General features: G+C 48.3%; 2 protein-coding genes across 2 annotated transcripts; both read right to left on the bottom strand.

Moving 5' to 3' along the window:
- Positions 1–1,826: 1,826 nt before the first annotated feature.
- LOC143986650 (galectin-1-like) lies at positions 1,827–10,927 on the bottom strand. The gene is made up of 4 exons (XM_077485058.1): positions 10,898–10,927; positions 8,625–8,704; positions 2,559–2,718; positions 1,827–2,162 (listed from the first exon to the last, which is right to left on the bottom strand). Exons 1-4 carry the CDS (start codon positions 10,907–10,909, stop codon positions 2,019–2,021), a joined length of 396 nt encoding a protein of 131 aa, XP_077341184.1. The 5' UTR covers positions 10,910–10,927; the 3' UTR covers positions 1,827–2,018.
- A 4,407-nt stretch (positions 10,928–15,334) lies between these two features.
- On the bottom strand, positions 15,335–16,966 carry LOC143986649 (galectin-1-like). The gene is made up of 3 exons (XM_077485057.1): positions 16,896–16,966; positions 15,872–16,031; positions 15,335–15,478 (listed from the first exon to the last, which is right to left on the bottom strand). Exons 1-3 carry the CDS (start codon positions 16,931–16,933, stop codon positions 15,335–15,337), a joined length of 342 nt encoding a protein of 113 aa, XP_077341183.1. The 5' UTR covers positions 16,934–16,966.
- Positions 16,967–22,432: the final 5,466 nt, after the last annotated feature.

Here is a 22,432-nt window from a genome sequence, read left to right as displayed (position 1 = left end):
TGGGGGGAGAACGCATCTCCGGAACCTCCAGCACTGAATGTATTCTATTGAAGACTACTGTGGGGATCTATTGTCACTGGGAATCAATTTTTTTTTTTTGTGGGGGTCTATTGTTGCTGGGGGGAGGTCTGTCATGTGTTGGGGGATCTATTGTTGCTGTGGTAGGGTTTATCAAATTCCATACCATTTAGTAGCACAAGATGATCCTTGGTTCTGTACTCGATGTATATATATATATATATTTTTTAAAAAAAGTAGATTAGAACAGAACACCCAGCCTGCATTTAATCTCGCTAGTCATAAGGTTATGATGATTGAGGTCTTCAGAGACATTCAGATTTCCTTGAATAGTTTTTAGTAGGGACCATCTAATGTATGGAGTTCTGTGTTGTATCTCAGATAACGGTGTGTTAGCCAATGCATTCACATTTTCTCCAAACGTGGCCTCATTATTTGGGTACAAGTGTTTAATTTGGGGATAGGTAGTGATTACCATGGTGTTGTGGACATTGGTGGTGCCCTAGTCATGTGTATAACAGACCCTCCCAAATGATGACGAACCTTGGCACCCCAGATGTTTTGGAACTACATTTCCCATGATGCTCTTGCACTCTGCAGTGTAGTTGAGCATCATGGGAAATGTAGTTCCAAAACATCTGGGGTGCCTGAAGGTGAGTGAAACTAGGAGGGGGCAGCGTGACTGGGGCATGCAGAGGAGGTGGGGTATTTAGTGGTGCGATTTTGAAGGTAGTATTCCGCTTACCAGATTGGTGGGTTGCAGAGCTGAGGGGTATTTTGAGGGAGGAGGTGGGGGGGGGGGGGGATTTTTTTTCTGAGTTCGTCAGAGATGTTTCCCCCACCCTCCCTTGTTTGTGTTGGTCTGAGGGTGCTTCCTATTTTCTTCAGGTGCTGGGGGTATATGTAGCAGGTTTTTCAGGATTTAGGTTTTAGACGGCCATTCAATTTGAGGCTGTTATTTTCTTGTCATAGTAGCAGACAGGGGTCTATTGGGTCTTTGAACGGGGTGCTGGGTATTTAATTGTTTTGTAATAAAAGGCTGCTATGGCCTTTCAACTCCAGATGAAAGGAGTTTATCTGGTTAATTTGGTAGGGGGGGGGGGGGAAGAATATAGAGAACAGCTTCGGCAGGTCCCTCAGTCATGCTTCCCAAGCCCAAAGTGAGAAGGTTGGCAGCGCCAGGGAGATGGCTCCTAAATCTGAGCTGCCCTCTGCGGGGGTGGGAAGACTTCCCCTTTATAGGTTATACTGGAGGAGATCCTCTAGTCCCAACCTCCCTAATTAAGGTAGGTTTTTGGCACAGCCAAGATGCAAAACCCTGTCCTCTTGCCCTGGCCAGAGCAGATTGTGGTTATAAAACGGGAACTCCCAAACGCTGGGAACAAATGAGAGAGGGCCTAATTTTTGCAGTCAAAAGACCGACTTTACTGGGTTAGCAAGACATTGCTGAGCAACTGTTGGCACTTTAGCTGTAAAGATGGCAGGTCCTCAAACTGGGACATGTTTTGTGCCAACAGCTGGGGGCTTTGAAAACCAAGGGGGTGGAATCCTGACCAGTTCTATTAGCCAGGCTTCAAAGCTGAAGAGATGCCATAGATCTTGTTAGAGCTGCACAATTAAAAACAGCAAGAGTTATCACATTTTTTTTTCACCGTTGGGATCTTGACAAGAGATCGAAAATTACATAGAACCCCCAAAACAAATTTTATGTCACACTGCATTTGAAAGACAGCTGCACAAATGTTTCTACCACCGCCACCCCCCCAAAAATGAAAGAAAAAAAAAAAAAAAAAAAAAAAAAAAAAAGACACAATGGAGCTTGTTTGATTTTTTTTTTGAAAGGTGTATGAAATCCATTTCTAGTACTGGGTAAAGCACAATATATGGCTACATGAGCAGCAGGAACAGAGTTACAAGATAAGAATCTTTGGCCACTATGGACATTTCACAGATCCTGGATAGGGACATGTGGGGGACAGGTGGTTAATCTGTGGGATTCTTCATTTGAATGTGATGGATTTGAGCTGGAGGTCCACCAAAGACAAGTAGGAGATCACCTCTATGGGAAAGCGGACTGGAAATGAGAGAGGATTTCCGGTAGGTAGATGTATGGTGATATTGTCTTGCTCAAACTGGAAGTAAACCTGCAAGAAAGAAAAAAAAAAAAATAAGTCAATAAGTGATCTACAAATGACTGACTTGAGGGTAAATGAGAATACAATTATTCAGAGTCAACACACACACTTTTTTTCTTCTTATTCCCCCATGTACACTTCAATGTCACACATTATTTCCTCTATTGCCACCCCCCCCAATCAGACCAGCAGCAACCATTTGTTAGGTGGTATATAATAGCACACAATGGTAGCATGATGGAATCAATTGGATCTTCTATGCGGGAGGTCCTCATCCTTCATGGAATGAGCTGAAGGGGTGACCATCATAGCAAATCCTTTATACCCTTCACCTAACCCATCATTCAGAGATATGTGCCCAATATTCACAAGGATACCACTTTGCCCCATCCAACATAGACCTACCGTGATGTCTGACCCCTCCTGGAAGGGGAAGACGCTTTCCTTCAGCTCCTCTCCATAGACATCGTCCACCATAGAGTTCAGGATTATCTTGCGCTCATCAAAGCGAGGGTTAAAGTGCAGCACTATATTCTTTTCATCTTTTCCCAAGTTTATGGAAAACCTAGAAAGACGGAAACAGCAATTATTCTGCTCAGCTGACCTTGTTGGATATCGTACTCAAGTCATTCACCAGTGGTCCTCCCATGGGTACTTCACCATCCCCCACATTATGAATTTACATGATATCAGCTAATATTCCCTCACTGACATTTAGAGTTGTAGCCACTATGGAACAATTCATCCTGGATGGTCAAAAACAGTGAAGTCATTGAAGACTAGTCTCAGCTCTCTTCTCCCATCCATCCCAATAGTGAGAGGGAGAAAGGAGAGCCGAGAGTCACTACTACTTTGTGCCCTTTCTCAAGAGATATCTGCCCAAACAGTCCCCAGGGAGAAAAATGGCTACAGAAATTAAAAGCCAAATCCTAAATTATAAATATAAAAAGTTTATTTATTTAATTTTTGTTTTGTTCACATCACTTCCATAAGTAGGGATGAGCCGAACACCCCTCGGTTCGCACCAGAACTTTCGAACGGACCGAAAATTCGTACAAACTTTAGAACCCCATTGAAGTCTATGGATCTCGAACGGTCGAAATTAAAAGTGCTAATTTTAATGGCCAATATGCAAGATACTGTCCTAAAAAGGGTTTGGGGACCTAGCTCCTGCCCCAGGGGACATGGGTTAATGCTTAAAATGTTTTTAAAAATGGCCGTTTTGGCGGGAGCACTGATTTTAATGACGATTAAAGTGAAAAAAAAAAAAAAAGTAAATATCGTGCCGGGGGTGTCTATAGTATGCCTGTGAAGTGCCACGTGTTTAGAACAGTCCTTGCACAAAATGACATTTAACAGAAATAACGTCATTTAAAACTGCTTGCGGTTTTAATGTTATATCTAGTTCCGGCAATATGGATGAAAATCATTGAGAAAAATGGCATGGGTAGCCCCCCCGCCCATTACCAGACCCTTTGAGTCTTGTACGGATATTAAGGGGAATCCCGTACCCATATTTAAAAAAAAAAAAAAAAAAAAAAAAAAAAATACGTGTGGCCCCCAGGCCCTATATACTCAGAACAGCAGTATACAGGCGGTGCAAACAAGACAGGGACTGTGTAGGTTTGTTGTGTTAAGTAGAATCTGTTTGTAATTTTCAACTGGTACATTTTTAAAGTGTAGCTCCAGTGTATTTTTAAGCTCTTTGGAAAACATAGGGAAGGGTCATCACCCCTGTATAATTTGTTTTGCCGTCCGTCTTTTTTCATCTCACTTGCTGTTGTCTCCTTCCGTTTGCAAGTAGGAGATGTTTGCAAGTTGGATGTTTGAAAGTAGGGGCCTGCCCTATATGCTCTGCAGAAATGGCGGAACAAGGTGTTGGTTTTGCCACAACATTGTAAGCCCTCAAAGTGACTCTTGCTGGGCGCTGGAGCGCCCTGCTGTGAACTATTATATCAAGAATTGTAATTACATGCCCCTGTTAAACAGGGGTTGAAAAATTGGGCCTTAGGCACTGGTGCCACAACACTGCAACCTCTCCCATATACTCTAGTTGTGGTGCAGGAATGAGCCCTGCTGAAAAGCATCAAAAATTGGAATTAAACTTGGGCTGGTGGCATCACCCAGAACCAAAAATGTTCTTCCAACATATCAGCGGAGGAGGAAGAGGATAGACAAATCAACATAAAAAGGACAATCACTCAGCATCAGCAGTCTTGAAGGGATGTGACATTTAAAAATAAAAAATAATAATTATTCAGTTACATCAGCTTCAGGTGCTTGGTAGCTGTGGGTGATCCGAGACTGATTCATCTTTATGAAGGTCAGTCGATCAACTGATTCGGTAGACAGGCGCACCCTGTGATCGGTAACAAAGCCACTAGCAGCACTGAAGGTGCGTTCCGAAAGAACGCTGGATGCAGGACAGGCCAGTAGCTAAATTGCATACTGTGCAAGCTCTGGCCAGTGATCCATCTTCAAGACCCAGTAAGCCAGAGGATTTTCGGTGGGAAAGGTGTCCAAGTCTGACCTTGCCCCTAGGTATTCCTGCACCATGTAAATCAGATGCTGGCGATGGTTGCGTACAGATGCATACCTTGGGGCTGCGGACAAAAAAAAAAAAAAAAAAAAAAAAATAAAAAAAAATTGTCTGAACGCATCAGTCAGACGGCCACCTTCACCGCTCCTTCTGACCGATGCCTCAGCAACATGTTGTCCAGGACCAGGAGTTTGTAACCTCCCAGTCTCTGGGAACACGTTGCACAGACCTTTCTGCAAGGCCTCCTGGAGATGCCTCATCCTCTGTGACGGCAAGATAAGGTTGGCAACCTTACCCTTGTACCGTGGATCAAGGAGTGGCCAGCCAGCAATTGTCCCTCTCCTTGATCCGAAAAATACGAGGATCCTTCTGCAGGCTTTGCAGCTTAGGTTAGCTGAGGCATTTGGTCCTGAGTCGCCTGGGTCACTAAGGACAACATGATCCACAGCTATCTCCTCCCAGCCACGTTCAAGTCCGTAAACCATCCCTACAAGACGGCTGCTGCTGATGCTGAGTGCCAGCCTCCACCTCCATGCTGACACAATCATCATCCTCCTCATCCTCTTCCTGTGTGATGGGTGGCACAGCAGGAACACCGTCTGGATAAAGGGGGCCTTGAGAGGCAAGGAAATCTTCTTCCTGCCCCTGTTCTGCCTCAAGTGCCCTGTCCATTATTCCACGCAACAAATGCGCCAACAGGTGGACAAGAGGTACAGTGTCACTGATGCATGCACCGTCACCATCCTTGTGGTCTCCTCAAATTGTGACAGGACAGTGCATGCATCCCTGATCATGCCCCACTGGTGTGGTGAGAAAAAAAACCGAGCTCCCCTGACCTGTCCTGGTGCCGTAGTCGCACAGGTACTCATTGATGGCCCTCTGCTGCGTGTGCAGCCGCTGCAGCATGGCCAACGTTAATTTCCTACTGGTGGGCATGTCACATATAAGGCGGTGCTTGAGCAGGTTCAACTCCTTTTGGAGCTCAGCCAGCCGAGCACAGGCATTAAATGATTGGCAGAAATGCACAGACTTTCCTGGCCTGCTTCAGGACATCCTGTAAGCCGGGGTACCTACCCAAGAACCGCTACACCACCAGGTTAAGGACATGAGCCACACGTGGCACATGGGTCAGTTGTCCCTATCAGAGGGCAGAGAGGAGGTTGGTGCCATTGTCGCAAACCACCATTCCTGGCTTAAGCTGGCGTGGTGTCAACCACCTCTCGGCCTGCCCCTGCAGAGCTGACAAAATATCTGCCCCAGTGTGGCTCCTGTCCCCCAAACAAACCAGCGCAAGCACGGCATGGCATAGTTTTGCCTGCGCACTTGCGTAGCCCCTGGAACGCCTACAGAGCACCGCTGGTTCTGAGGACAGAGCACTGGAAGAGGCCATGGAGGAAGAAGAAGAGGTGGTGGAGGAGAGGTGTGTCACAACCAATAGTAACATTTTGGAGGTGTGGTGGTGGAACCACCTCCAACACTACTGCACCTTGTCCTGCATCCTTCCCAGCTGCCAGAAGAGTGACCCAATGGGCCGTGAAACACAGGTAACGTCCCTGTCCATGCCTGCTGGACCACAAGTCAGCAGTAATATGCACTTTACCACTGACCGCCCTGTCCAGCGAGGCAAGGACATAGCCTTCCACATGCCGGTAGAGAGCCGGAATCGCCTTCCGTGAGAAAAAGTGGCGTTTGGGGACCTGCCACTGAGGAACCACACATTGTACAAACTCACGGAAGGGGGCCGAGTCTACCAACTGAAAAGGCAGCAGTTAAAGTGCTAGCAATTAGCCAAGCTAGCATTCAACCGCTGGGCATGTGGATGGCTGGGAGTGAACTTCTTTCAACGGTCCAGCAGCTGGGGCAGGGACATTTGCCTGCTATAATTGGACGTGGGTGTACTGATAGCAGAGTGCCCTGAAGCACTTGGCTGTGACACACCTAATTCTACACCTTCATTCCTCTCAGAGCAGGTTTCAGAGAGGACTGAAGGTCTAGTGGGGTTGGAGATCCCAGCTGATGAGGAGCAAGGAGAGGTCCGCTTTGCTCTTTGGTGTGGGTCTTTGAGGTACGCTTGCCAACGAGCTGCATGGCAGGTCAACATATGTCTGGTCAAGCATGTGGTGCCCAAGCGGCTGATGTTTTGGCCATGGGAGATACATTTGAGACATATGTTGCAAATAGCAGCGGTGCGATCGGATGCACTCGTCTCAAATAAGGCCCACACCAAAGAACTTTTAGAATAACGTGCAGAGGCAGCGCCCTGCACAGGCGGAGCTCTGAGGTGTGATTTAGTTGGTGTGCTGCCCCTAAGCTGGCCCCCGGAGGGCATCCTGCCTAGTTGGACATGTGCCGTCTCCTCCTCCTCTCCTACCAGGCACCCACGTGGAGTCAGTGCCCTCATCATCCCCTCCCTCTTCATCGCTGGAGTAAACCTGGCAGTATGCTGTAGCTTGTGGAACATGACTGCCAGATTTCTGTCCTTCTTGAGCATCACCTCTCTGCGCTCAAGCTACTGCCTTCCTCTAGCTGGGTATCATCATCAGAGCCTACAAAACACTGGGCATCCTCCTGGAGCATGTACCCAACACTGTGCTCAAAGAGTTCAGGAGACTCCTCAGGAGGATGTGGTGGGTCTAGGGAAGGAGTCACTGATGATGACATTGAGAGGAGGGAAGACGATGCGTTGGCAGCTGCTTTGCTAATACCCTGAGCCTGGGTGAGAGAGGATGAGGAGGATGAGGAGGATGAAGAGGGCTTGGTCATCCACTCTACCAAGTCGTTGGCAGGTTGCGGCTCAACATGTCCAGCTGCCGAAAAGAAGGACAAGCATGTCCCATAGCCACGTGCTGACGACGATGCACCGCGTCCACGACCAGCACTGTTGTCTCTAGACAGAGCCCGTTTGCCCTCTTTTATCGGCTCATGCCTGTCTGCCTCTCCTTGCTGGCCTTCCAGACATGGTAGTGGCCTGAAGGGAAAACCAGCAATTGGGTAGTGTATATTGTGACACACACACGGCTCAATTAGAGAAGAGCTATGTAGGTGATATAACGGTGTATACTGTGGTCAGGGCACGCAGACAACCACTACAGAAGAGCAAGAACGCAAAATCGTCCAATAACGAATGGTGTATACTGTGCTGAAGGTACACAGAACACCCACTAACTCCTACAGACGCCAACACACTACACAAGGCCACCATGCTGGCAGCCTTATATAGTGTGGGGCGTGTACTACACAGCCTGAGCTATGATTGGCCACAGGCAGGATGCCTGTGGCCAATCATGGCTCTCCTCGCTGCCAGCGCTGTGATTGGCCAAGCATGCGGGGTCACAGTGCATGCTTGGCCAATCATGAGCCAGCAATGCACTGCGATGGTGCAGTGCACTGTGGGCCGTGAGCACCACACGAATTTGGAGCGAATGGCCCATAACGTTCGGTATTTGCCGAACAGCTGATGTTCGAGTCAAATGTATGTTCAACACGAAGCTCATCCCTATCCATAAGGTGCCACCATCCTCTGAAGGGCCATTAGTCCTGGAAATTCAGCCAACCCCCATGGGGTGTATGTACCATGGCAGGGAAGAGGTCTGCCAGTCAGACCAGTGAAGGGATGGAGGACTGGTAGACAGAGCGTAGATGGGAGTCACAGGATTGTCAGTTATATTTCAGATGATGGCTGACAAGTCAGACAAGTTTTATCCAGGATGACATTTTGACAACAAATGTTGAAGCTAAATTAGCTCCAATCAAATCAATTTGATGTCTGGTATTATTTGAGGGACCAAATCCCCAGTGAGGGGTCATTAGGATGGATTGTACACAGAGCACACTTCTACTTCTGTAAGTTGTACATTTGGCAAATTCTAGTATTACAGAGATCAGACGTAAATATTATACAATAAGTAGCCGAGGATAAAATCTTCACCTACCTTTTACATCCCTCTGGAATGAAGCCCCCCACCTCCACGGAGTGACCGGGTTTGAGGCTGAAGTTATACAAGACAACCGTCTGTATGGGAGAAAGGAGAAAATTTACTACAAAACCCGTATACTAGAGGGGCAGGGCTGTCTTACCGAGATCAGCCCAGGGGCCCCAGATACACATGGAGGGGCCCCCTCCCCAATCAGGGCCAGTCATATCTAGAGTGACGATATCGGCACTGCAGGGTGGAATTGTATACTGCAGCCCTCAAATGCTTGATTGCGAGCTGGTCTCCCGGTGGAAGAGATCAGAGGGAGGAAGAGGAGATCCGGAGATGAGAGTGCGAATAGCAGGCTCTTACAGCTTACATGAAATTGCCTCTGCTCTGCGTCACACAGCCACGCCCACTCCTGACCCCACGCCTGTGATAGGCAGAACATCCCAGCATTGGACCTGCATTCTGTCTATCACAGGCGTGGGGTCAGGAGGGGGCGGGGCTGTGTGTGACGGCGAGCAGAACGGAGGCAATTTCATATAAGCTGTAACAGCCTGCTATTCACACTCATCTCTGGATCTCCTCTTCCTCCAGTCATGATCTGGTCCACCATCTCTCTTCCTCCGCCATGGCGAGGCTGCAGTGTTGGGCACAGTGAGGCTTTATACTTTTATTCTTGAGTGCACAAAATAAAATAAAAATTGGGACAGGCTTGTAGGGGCCCCAGAGAATTACTCTGCCCATGGGCCCATGATGCCTTGAAGATGGCCCTGTACAGGGGGATGATTATTACACCCTGTATACTGGATTGAGGGAGGGAGGATTATTACACCCTGTATACTGGATTGAGGGAGGGAGGATTATTACACCCTGTATACTGGATTGAGGGAGGGAGGGAGGGAGGGAGGATTATTACATCCTGTATACTGGATTGAGGGAGGGAGGGAGGATTATTACATCCTGTATACTGGATTGAGGGAGGGAGGGAGGATTATTACATCCTGTATACTGGATTGAGGGAGGGAGGGAGGATTATTAAACCCTGTATACTGGAGGGGGGGGGAGGATTATTACACCCTGTATACTGGGGGGGGGGGGAGGATTATTACACCCTGTATACTAGGGGGGGGGGGATTATTACACCCTGTATACTAGGGGGGGGGGGGGGATTATTACACCCTGTATACTAGGGGGGGGGGGATTATTACACCCTGTATACTAGGGGGGGGGGGGATTATTACACCCTGTATACTAGGGGGGGGGGATTATTACACCCTGTATACTAGGGGGGGGGGATTATTACACCCTGTATACTAGGGGGGGGGAGGATTATTACACCCTGTATACTAGAGGGGGGGGGGAGGATTATTACACCCTGTATACTAGAGGGGGGGGGGAGGATTATTACACCCTGTATACTAGAGGGGGGGGGGGAGGATTATTACACCCTGTATACTAGAGGGGGGGGGGGAGGATTATTACACCCTGTATACTAGAGGGGGGGGGGGGGATTATTACACCCTGTATACTAGAGGGGGGGGGGAGGATTATTACACCCTGTATACTAGAGGGGGGGGGGAGGATTATTACACCCTGTATACTAGAGGGGGGGGAGGATTATTACACCCTGTATACTAGAGGGAGGGGAGGATTATTACGCCCTGTATACTAGAGGGAGGGGAGGATTATTACACCCTGTATACTAGAGGGGGAGGATTATTACACCCTGTATACTAGAGGGGGAGGATTATTACACCCTGTATATTAAAAAGGCAGGTCATCATCATTATTTATACACCCAGCAACACCATACTAACCACATGAAGCAGCACCATACCATTGCCCAGACCCAGCAACCCTATACCAATCTATACCTACCACCCTTCATTCTCAAACCCTATTCCTTCCACTTACCATCCCCAACAGCACTTTTTGCATGACAGCCCAAACACCAACTGCACCATACCCACACCAAACAACTAGGGTTGCCACATCATCCCTTTAACCCAGGACACATATGAATTACACGGGTTCTGAGGCTGATTTAATACAGATAAAGGTACCAAGTGAGTGTAATGTGTGTCCTGGATTAAAGGGATGATGTGGCAACCGTACCAACAGCCCTAAATCACCCCATGTCCTCACCCATCAACCCTATACCCACCACCATCCATACTCAGCAACCCAACCCTCTCCACACCATACCGCACTACACCCACCACTGCCTTCAGCCCACACAACCCATTTTCTCAGCTTTTGCAGCTTCCATCAGTACTCATACTCACATTATCTGCCATGCTGCTTTCTTATCAGACAAACTTGTGAGCAGCTGCACTTCTACTTCTTCATATATAGGAGGTCTGCTGGGGGCGGAGCCAGTCAGGAGGGAGGAGTCACCCCGCCCAGCACTCCCTGGACTGAGAATTCATCACAGAGAATGAATGAAATGTGGATGGGGTGTGACTGAGCATGGGGCACCCATCGTCACTCTGCTGGGGTGTCACCACTCACCACAAACAGCAAGGGGGCAAAAGATGACCGTCCTCAAAGTCATTTCTACAACACAAAGGGGGGAGATTTACTAAGACTGGAGAGTGCAAAACCTGGTGCAGCTGTGCATGGGAGCCAATCAGCTTCTCACTTCAGCTTCATCAATTAAGCTTTGCCAAAAAAAATCCTGAAACTGATTGGTTTCTATGCAGAACTGCACCGGATTCTCTTCTCTCCGGTTTTAGTAAACCGACCCCAAAGTAACAATTTCCATTCCCTGCCCCCCACCTCGCAGGCTATGGGCAGTATGTGATGTCTGTGTACATGGCTATGAGTGGTGTGGGACATCTCTGCACCTGGGAATGGGCAGGGTGGGGCAATTGTACACTTGGGTACGGGTGGCTTGCAATGTCTGTGCACCTGGCTATGGGTGGCTTGCAATGTCTGTGCACCTGGCTATGGGTGGCTTGCAATGTCTGTGCACCAGGCTATGGGTGGCTTGCAATGTCTGTGCACCAGGCTATGGGTGGCTTGCAATGTATGTGCACCTGGCTATGGGTGGCTTGCAATGTATGTGCACCTGGCTATGGGTGGCTTGCAATGTCTGTGCACCAGGCTATGGGTGGCTTGCAATGTCTGTGCACCAGGCTATGGGTGGCTTGCAATGTCTGGCTATGAGTGGTGTGGGACATCTCTGCACCTGGGAATGGGCAGGGTGGGGCAATTGTACACTTGGGTACGGGTGGGTTGCAATGTCTGTGCACCTGGCTATGGGTGGCTTGCAATGTCTGTGCACCTGGCTATGGGTGGCTTGCAATGTCTGTGCACCTAGCTATGGGTGGCTTGCAATGTATGTGCACCAGGCTATGGGTGGCTTGCAATGTATGTGCACCTGGCTAGGGATATTTGTGCACCTGGCTATGGGTGGCTTGGGATATTTGTGCACCTGGCTATGGGTGGCTTGGGACATCTTTGCATATAGCTATGAGTGTTGTATGATGCCTGTACAACTGGCTATGAGAGGTGTTTGACATCTGTGCACCTGGCTATGGATGGCATGGAATGTCTATGCACCTGGCTATGAGAGGTGTGGGACAAATTATTCTCTGTGCCTTATCTACATGAAATCAGCCTCACAACCCGTGTAATTCATATGTGTTCAGGTTTAAAGGGATGAGGTGGCAACTCTAAAGGCCCATACACACGATCAGACTTTTTGACAACAAACATGCAAATTTGCTGTTTTAGAGCAACATCCGACCGTGTGTACGCTCCATCGGACAAACTTTTTCGGTTTTCATCTGACTTTTGTTGGCTGTGCGAACGGACAAACTTACTGGCAACAAAAGTCAGATGGAGCAAAGTCTGATCGTGTGTACAGAAAACCATAGGACTTTTGTACAAGGTACAAACAGGCATGCTCAGAACCAATGCAAAAGATCAGACAACAATACAGAAGTTGACCAAAGGTGGCGGTAAAGAGCAGAAAAAACACATGATTTGGTGAAAGTTGTCTGAAAAAGTCCTGCTGTGTGTATGCAATACAAGTTCAGGGCCGACTCCCTTTGTACAAAAATCCAAGGGAAAGTTTGTACAAAGTCCTATCGTGTGTATGAGGCTTAAGAACTTCTCTATGTATACTAAGTCCTCACCATTAGTGTCCATCACCTCATCACAGGACCTGCAGATGAGGGGGATGAAGACACCTTCCATAGCAATGTTTCTCAACTCCAATCCTCAAGGCGCCCCAACAGCGGCTGCAGAGATCGGGCAATGTCTCACTGCCTGTGAATAGCGCAGCGCTGCGCCGACTTCCTGGCGGGCTCTGCACATGGACATGCGAACACGCCTGAGCTCATCCCTACGTCTTAGTATCTCTGGGGCATCTCGCTCCCATGCCCCATCTCTAGAGGATGGCTTTCTCTAAAAGGGGAGCTGTAGAGGAGGGCAGAGATATTTTTTTTGTTTTGATGAAGGTAACCAGGGCTTTTTTTTCAGCAGCTCCGGAACCTCCAGCACTGAATGTTGAATGAATATTGAAGCTGACTGCTGTGGGGATCTATTGTCACTGGGAATCAATTTTTTTTTGTGGGGGTCTATTGTTGCTGGGGGGAGGTCTGTCATGTGTTGGGGGATCTATTGTTGCTGTGGTGGGGTCTATCAAATTCCATACAATTTAGTAGCACAAAATGATCCTTGGTTCTGTACTCGATATAAAAAAAAAAAAGGGAGTAGATTAGAACAGAACACCCAGCCTGCAATTAATCTCGTTAGTCATAAGGTTATGGTGATTGAGGTCTTTAGAGACATTCAGATTTCCTTGAATAGTTTTTAGTAGGGACCATCTAATGTATGGAGTCCTGTGTTGTATCTCAGATAATGGTGTGTTAGTTGGGAAGTTGTAACTCTGAGGTATGTGCAGAGGGGTGAGTGGTCACTGAGCCGGTGTGGTGCGGCTGGGAATTTTAGTCCACTAGATCCAAACTTGATGTTGGTTCATTGTGACTCCTAAGGCCAGCAACCTTTATCTTATTGTTATTTGATTATGAATATTATTGTTTGTTTTAAGGAATGTTAATTTTTTGGTTATTTGTTAATAAATGGCCAATGCATTCACATTTTCTCCAACGTGGCCTCATTATTTGGGTACAAGTGTTTAATTTGGGGATAGGTAGTGATTACCATGGTGTTGTGGACATTGGTGGTGCCCTAGTCATGTGTATAACAGACCCTCCCAAATGATGACGAACCTTGGCACCCCAGATGTTTTGGAACTACATTTCCCATGATGCTCTTGCACTCTGCAGTGTAGTTGAGCATCATGGGAAATGTAGTTCCAAAACATCTGGGGTGCCAAAGTTCACCATCACTGACCTATGCAACTATGATGAATTGTCAGTATGTGGCCTGGAGGTGAGTGACACTAGGAGGGGGCAGCGTGACTGGGGCATGCAGAGGAGGTGGGGTATTTAGTGGTGCGATTTTGAAGGTAGTATTCCGCTTACCAGATTGGTGGGTTGCAGAGCTGAGGGGTATTTTGAGGGAGGAGGATTTTTTTTTCTGAGTTCGTCAGAGATGTTTCCCCCACCCTCCCTTGTTTGTGTTGGTCTGAGGGTGCTTCCTATTTTCTTCAGGTGCTGGGGGTATATGTAGCAGGTTTTTCAGGATTTAGGTTTTAGACAGCCATTCAATTTGAGGCTGTTATTTTCTTGTCATAGTAGCAGACAGGGGTCTATTGGGTCTTTGAACGGGGTGCTGGGTATTTAATTGTTTTGTAATAAAAGGCTGCTATGGCCTTTCAACTCCAGATGAAAGGAGTTTATCTGGTTAATTTGGTAGGGGGGGGGAAGAATATAGAGAACCGCTTCGGCAGGTCCCTCAGTCATGCTTCCCAAGCCCAAAGTGAGAAGGTTGGCAGCGCCAGGGAGATGGCTCCTAAATCTGAGCTGCCCTCTGCGGGGGTGGGAAGACTTCCACTTTATAGGTTATACTGGAGGAGAGCCTCTAGTCCCAACCTCCCTAATTAAGGTAGGTTTTTGGCACAGCCAAAATGCAAAACCCTGCTCTGGCCAGGGCAAGAGGACAGATTGTGGTTATAAGACGGGAACTCCCAAACGCTGGAAACAAATGAGAGAGGGCCTAATTTTGCAGTCAAAAGACCAACTTCACTGAGTTAGCAAGACATTGCTGAGCAACTGTTGGCACTTTAGCTGTAAAGATGGCAGGTCCTCAAACTGGGACATGTTTTGTGCCGACAGCTGGGGGCTTTGAAAACCAAGGGGGTGGAATCCTGACCAGTTCTATTAGCCAGGCTTCAAAGCTGAAGAGATGCCATAGATCTTGTTAGAGCTGCACAATTAAAAACAGCAAGAGTTATCACATTTTTTTTCACCGTTGGGATCTTGACAAGAGATCGAAAATTACATAGAACCCCCAAAACAAATAAGTGGTTGTTGCAATATTTTATGTCACACTGCATTTGAAAGACAGCTGCACAAATGTTTCTACCCCCGCCGGCCCCCCAAAAATGAAAAAAAAAACACACAATGGAGCTTGTTTGATTTTATTTGAAAGGTGTATGAAATCCATTTCTAGTACTGGGTAAAGCACAATGTATGGCTACATGAGCAGCAGGAACAGAGTTACAAGATAAGAATCTTTGGCCACTATGGACATTTCACAGATCCTGTACAGGGACATGTGGGGGACAGATGGTTCCTCTGTGGGATTCTTCATTTGAATGTGATGGATTTGAGCTGGAGGTCCACCAAAGACAAGAAGGAGATCACCTCTATGGGAAAGCGGACTGGAAATGAGAGAGGATTTCCGGTAGGTAGATGTATGGTGATCGTGTCTTGCTCAAACTGGAAGTAAACCTGCAAGAAAGAAAAAAAAAAAAAAAAAAAGTCAATAAGTGATCTACAAATGACTGACTTGAGGGTAAATGAGAATACAATTATTCAGAGTCAACACACACTTTTTCTTATCACCCTGTACACTTCAATGTCACACATTATTTCCTCTATTGCCCCCCCCCCGATCAGACCAGCAGCAACCATTTGCTAGGCGGTATATAATAGCACACAATGGTAGCGTGATGGATGGAATCAATTGGATCTTCTATGCGGGAGGTCCTCATCCTTCATGGAATGAGCTGAAGGGGTGACCATCATAGCAAATCCTTTATACCCTTCACCTAACCCATCATTCAGAGATATGTGCCCAATATGTACAAGGATACCACTTTGCCCCATCCAACATAGACCTGCCGTGATGTCTGACCCCTCCTGGAAGGGGAAGACGCTTTCCTTCAGCTCCTCTCCATAGACATCATCCACCATAGAGTTCAAGATTATCTTGCGCTCATCAAAACGAGGGTTAAAGTGCAGCACTATATTCTTTTCATCTTTTCCCAAGTTTATGGAAAACCTAGAAAGACGGAAACAGCAATTATTCTGCTCAGCTGACCTTGTTGGATATCGTACTCAAGTCATTCACCAGTGGTCCTCCCATGGGTACTTCACCATCCCCCACATTATGAATTTACATGATATCAGCTAATATTCCCTCACTGACATTTAGAGTTGTAGCCACTATGGAACAATTCATCCTGGATGGTCAAAAACAGTGAAGTCATTGAAGACTAGTCTCGGCTCTCTTCTCCCATCCATCCCAATAGTGAGAGGGAGAAAGGAGAGCAGAGTGTCACTACTACTTTGTGCCCTTTCTCAAGAGATATCTGCCCCAACAGTAGATAAAGTGCTTTGAGATCCCCAGGGAGAAAAAGGGCTACAGAAATTAAAAGCCAAATCCTAAATTATAAATATAAAGTTTTATTTTTTTGTTCACATCACTTCCATAAGGTGTCACCATCCTCTGAAGGACCAGAAGTCCCGGAAATTCAGCCAACCCGCATGGGGTGTATGTACCATGGCAGGGAAGAGGTCTGCCAATCAGACCAGTGGAGGGATGGAGGACTGGTAGACAGAGTGTAGATGGGAGTCACAGGATTGTCAGTTGTCATATTTCAGATGATGGCTGACAAGTCAGACAAGTTTTATCCAGGATGACATTTTGACAACAAATGTTGAAGCTAAATTTGCTCCAATCAAATCAATTTGATGTCTGGTATTATTTGAGGGACCAAATTCCCAGTGAGGGGTCAGTAGGATGGACTGTACACAGAGCACACTTCTACTTCTGTAAGTTGTACATTTGGCAAATTCTAGTATTATACAGAGATCAGACGTATATATAACACAATAAGTAGCCGAGGATAAAATCTTCACCTACCTTTTACATCCCTCCGGAATGAAGCCCCCCACCTCCATGGAGTGACCGGGTTTGAGGCTGAAGTTATACAAGACAGTGGTCTGTATGGGAGAAAGGAGAACATTTACTACAAAACCTGTATACTAGAGGGGCAGGGCCGTCTTACTGAGATCAGCCCAGGGGCCCCAGATGCACATGGGGGCCCCCTCCCCAATCAGGGCCAGTCGTATCTAGAGTGACGATATCGGCACTGCAGGGTGGAATTGTATACTGCAGCCCTCAAATGGTTGATTGGGAGCTGGTCTCCCGGTGATCTCCCAGGTGGAAGAGAGCAGATGGAGGAAGAGGAGATCTGGAGATGAGTGTGAACAGGCATGTACTGGCCATCGGAACTACCGGGAGTTTCCCGGTGGGCCGATGGCTCAGTGGGCCACTCTGATGTAAGGGGGTGATGATGGGACACACTGTTGTAAGGGGGTGATGATGGGACGCTCAAAATGTAAGTGGGCCGGTCTGGATGAAGTCCAGGGCCAAATTTCTGTCCCAGTCCAGCCCTGAGTGTGAATAGCAGGCTCTTACAGCTTACATGAAATTGCCTCCGCTCGCCATCACACAGCCCCACCCCCTCCTGACCTTGCGCCTGTGAGACAGAACATCCCAGCATTGGACCTGCATTCTATCCATCACAGGCGTGGGGTCAGGACGGGGCGGGGCTGTGTGACGGTGAGCAGAGCTGAGGCAATTTCATGTAAGATGTAACAGCCTGCTGCTATTCACACTCCTCTCCGGATCTCCTCTTCCTCCAGTCATGATCCGGTCCAGGCTGCAGTGTTGGGCACAGTGAGGCTTTATACTTTTTATTCTCGAGTGGAAAAATGACCAGTTACACTTACCGGTAACGGGTTTTCTAGGAAATCTTCCAGGACGGCACACCTGAGAGATGACCGGTCCACCTGACAGAAAACACAATCAACAACAAGTTTAAAAGTCCCCACCCCTCCCTCAGACCCTCAGTTATGGCAAAGGAAAGACCCCACACCAGTGTCAGAGGGAACATTCTGTGAGGAATGAACATACCACACCAACAAAACAAGGGTAGGGAAGTAGGCCTGCCGTCCTGGAAGATTTCCTAGAAAACCCGTTACCGGTAAGTGTAACTGGTCATTTTCTCCAGTCATCTTCCAGGACGGCACACCTGAGAGGATGAGCAAGAAGTTCAGGCCTACCTTAGGGTGGGACAACCGCTTGTAGGACCTTCCTGCCAAATGCCAAGTCCTGAGGAGACAACAGCTCCACTCTGTAGTGCCTCAGAAATGTCTTGTGGCTCGTCCATGTTGCTGCCCTGCAGATCTGGTCGATTGAGGCGCCTGCCCTTTCTGCCCAGGAGGTCGCCAGGGACCTGGTTGAATGCGCCTTAAGGTGGGTAGGCACTGGTTTACCTGCCTGCCCATAAGCTATAGTTATGGTCTGTCTGATCCATCTCGCTATCGTTGGCTTAGAAGCTTGCAAACCCTTTCTCTTCCCTGAGAAGGTGATTAGTAAGTGACTGGATCTCCTAAAGTCTCTTACTCTAAGTACGCTAGGAGACAGCGCCTGACATCTAAGAGATGGAACCTTTCCTCTTCCTTATTCTTAGGATTCAGGCAGAAGGACGGGAGAATAATCTCTTGTGTTCTGTGAAAACCCGAAGCTACCTTCGGCAAATAAAGGGGATACTGTTTGACTATTATCCTATCCTCTAGGATGCGCAAAAATGGCTCCTTAATCGAAAGAGCCTGTAAATCACTAACCCTTCTGGCCGTGGTAATGGCCAGAAGGAAGGCTAACTTAAATGATAATAATCGAACGGAAATCTGAGCCACCGGCTCAAAGGGCCCTCTTGTCAGGGCATCTAACACCAGGGATAAGTCCCACGGAGGGCACCTGACTGACCTGACTGGGGTCACCCTTTCCCTGGCCAACAGAAATCTTTTTATCAGGGGTTCCTGTGCTAGTCTCCTGTCAAAAAACACAGACAGGGCTGCTACCTGGACCTTAAGAGTGCTAACTGCCAATCCCTGGTCCACCCCCTCTTGAAGAAAATCTAGGATGGTAGGTATCATCTGGAGAGTCCCCTGCTTAGACTGTAACCAACAGGAGAAAACTTTCCAGACCTTTGCATAAATTCTCCTGGTGACTTCCTTTCTACTGAGGAGAAGAGTATCTATCACTTTCTCCGAGCAACCCCTATCACGGAGGATTTCCCTCTCAAGAGCCATGCTGTCAGAGAGAGACGTCCCGGGTCGGGGTGGAAGACTGGACCTTGAATGAGCAGGTCTCGTACCGGCAGATGCAGCGGGGGAGCTACTAAACGGTTCTGAATGGAGGGAAACCAAACCCTCTTCGGCCAACAGGGTGCTATCAACACCAGGTCTGTCCTTGACTGAGCCAACTTTTGTAGAACTCTGGGAATGAGTGCTAGTGGGGGAAAGGCATAGGCCAGCCTAAAATTCCACATTTGTACAAAGGCGTCTACTCCCTCTGCTCCCTGTTCCTTGGAGAGGGAGAAAAACCTGCGGACCTTCGCATTCTTCCAGGAAGCGAATAAATCTACTTCTGGTCTGCCAAAATGTCTGCACACCAGGGCAAAGACCTTCTTGTTCAGCCCCCATTCTCCCTGAAGGATGGGTTGTCTGCTTAGAAAATCGGCCTGAAAATTGAGGGACCCCTTTAAATGTACCGCTGAGAGCGAGAGGATCCTCCCCTTCGCTTCCTCTAGGATCTCCTGAGTCAACCTCCTCAGCCTGTCTGATCTTGTCCCCCCTGGTGGTTCAGGTAGGCAACCGTGACCAGGTTGTCCGAGAGGATCTGGACCTCTCTGCCCTGAAGTTGCTCTTGGAAGGAGCTTAGCGCCTTGCCTACTGCCAGAAGTTCCCTGAAATTGGAGGACTCTCTGGCTTGGCTGCAGTTCCAGGACCCCTGGGTATACCGGTCTCCCAAGTGAGTGCCCCAACCCCAGGCGCTGGCGTCCGTGGTTAGGACCAGCGGGTCCATCTGGAACCAGGAGCGACCCCTCAACAGATTGTCTGAGTCGAGCCACCACTGTAGAGAGAGAGCAACCTCTTCTGTGATAGACACTCTTCTTTCCAATGCTTCTTTTCTTCCTCCCCAGGAGGCAAGAAGGAAGGCTTGGAGTTGCCGAGAATGGAGTTGCACCCAAGTCACTGCCAGTATACAAGAGGTCATGAGACCCAAGAGTAGGGATGAGCTTCGTGTTCGAGTCGAACGTACGTTCGACTCGAACATTGGTCGTTCGGGCGTTCGGCGAATTCCGAACGTTTTGGGCGTTCGCGTCAAAATTCGAGTGACGCGCGCGCGGACCACAATGCACTGCGTTGGCGCAGTGCATTGCTGTCCGATGATTGGCCAAGCATGCACTGTGACCCCGCATGCTTGGCCAATCGCAGCGCCGGCAGCGAGGAGAGCCATGATTGGCCACAGGCATCCTGCCTGTGGCCAATCATAGTTCAGACTGTGTAGTGCACGCCCCACACTATATAAGGCCGCCTTTAAGGCGGCCTCCTGTAGTGTGTTACTTTGCATCTGAAGCAGTGGGTGTTCTGTGTACCTTCAACACAGTACACACCAATCGTTTTTGGCTGATTTCCTATCTTGCTGCTGTGTAGTGGTTGTTGTCTGTGCCCTGACTGCAGTATACACCACTATATTCACCTCACCTATATAGCTAGTGATCTAGCTTTAACCACTTAACAACTGCCCATTGCCGATTAACGGCTTCAGGGCGGTTGTTTAACTCAGAGAGGCCGTTAATTAACGGCCTCCCAGAATTCTGCTCTCGCGTGCCCCGAGGTGTGCGCACTCGAGAGCATCCGTGACCGCCGGGTCCATAGGACCCGGCGCATCACGGTAAACGGCCGCTCATAGCGGCCGTTTACCACGTGATTGCTCCGTCAAATGACGGAGTGATCACTTGGAAACAAACCGGCGTCATGTTATGACGCCTGTTCCTCCCTCCCCTTTCTGTACCGATCGGTACAGCGGAGGGGAAAGAGATCGGTGTCAGCAGCGATGTGGGCTGCATCTGCAGTGCCCACATCGCTCCTCACCGAATTTAACCCCTCAATTCCCTGCCAATACTCTGCAATACCAGTGCATACTCTGCAGTACCCTGCCATTACTCTGCAGTACCCCGCCATTACTCTGCAGTACCCCGCCATTACTCTGCAGTACCCCGCCATTACTCTGCAGTACCCCGCCATTACTCTGCAGTGCAGTACCCCGCCATTACTCTGCAGTGCAGTACCCTGCCATTACTCTGCAGTACCCCGCCATTACTCTGCAGTACCCCGCCATTACTCTGCAGTGCAGTACCCCGCCATTACTCTGCAGTGCAGTACCCCGCCATTACTCTGCAGTGCAGTACCCTGCCATTACTCTGCAGTGCAGTACCCTGCCATTACTCTGCAGTGCAGTACCCTGCCATTACTCTGCAGTACCCTGCCATTACTCTTCAGTACCCCCCATTACTCTGCAGTAACCCCCATTACTCTGCAGTACCCCCCAATACTCTGCAGTACCCTGCCATTACTCTGCAGTACCCCGCCATTACTCTGCAGTACCCCCCATTACTCTGCAGTAACCCCCATTACTCTGCAGTACCCCCCAATACTCTGCAGTACCCCCCATTACTCTGCAGTACCCCCCAATACTCTGCAGTACCCTGCCATTACTCTGCAGTGCAGTACCCCGCCATTACTCTGCAGTGCAGTACCCCGCCATTACTCTGCAGTGCAGTACCCCGCCATTACTCTGCAGTGCAGTACCCTGCCATTACTCTGCAGTGCAGTACCCTGCCATTACTCTGCAGTACCCTGCCATTACTCTTCAGTACCCCCCATTACTCTGCAGTAACCCCCATTACTCTGCAGTACCCCCAATACTCTGCAGTACCCTGCTATTACTCTGTAGTACCCCGCCAATACCCCGCCAATACTCTGTAATACCCTGCCATAAATTGCCATACCCAGCCATACTCAGAGATACCCAGCCATACTCGGTGATACCCTGAAGTACCCAGCCATAGACGCCCCCCACCCCTCACCGCCCTCTGGTGCTTCTACCAACTCGCCAGTACGATCAAAGCCAGAATCTTTTTTTTATTTTTTTATTTCAGGCTTCCCAGCCTAGAGGTGAGATGTGGGGTCATATTGACCCCCCAGATTTCACTGTAAAGAGGACCTGTCATCCTATATTCCTATTACAAGGGATGTTTACATTTCTTGTAATAGGAATAAAAGTGATCAAAAATATATTTTTGGGAAAAAAAATGTCAAACTAAAATAAAGTAAAATGAACAATAAAAAAATAAAATAAAAATTAAAGCGCCCATGTCCCCATGTGCTCGCATGTGCCACACATGTGAGGTATCGCCGAGAATGTTAGAGCGAGAGCAATAATTCTAGTCCTAGACCTCCTCTGCAACTCAAAACATGTAACCAGTAAAAAAATATTTAAAGCGTCGCCTATGGGGATTTTTTAAGTAGCGACGTTTGGCGCCA

Source organism: Lithobates pipiens, unplaced genomic scaffold (genome assembly GCF_037356315.1).
Source record: "Lithobates pipiens isolate NorthernLeopardFrog02 unplaced genomic scaffold, aLitPip1_a1.2 Scaffold_175, whole genome shotgun sequence".
NCBI lineage: Eukaryota > Metazoa > Chordata > Amphibia > Anura > Ranidae > Lithobates > Lithobates pipiens.
The sequence above is the reverse complement of the archived record's forward strand: the minus strand, read 5'-3'. Positions and strand labels throughout refer to the sequence as shown.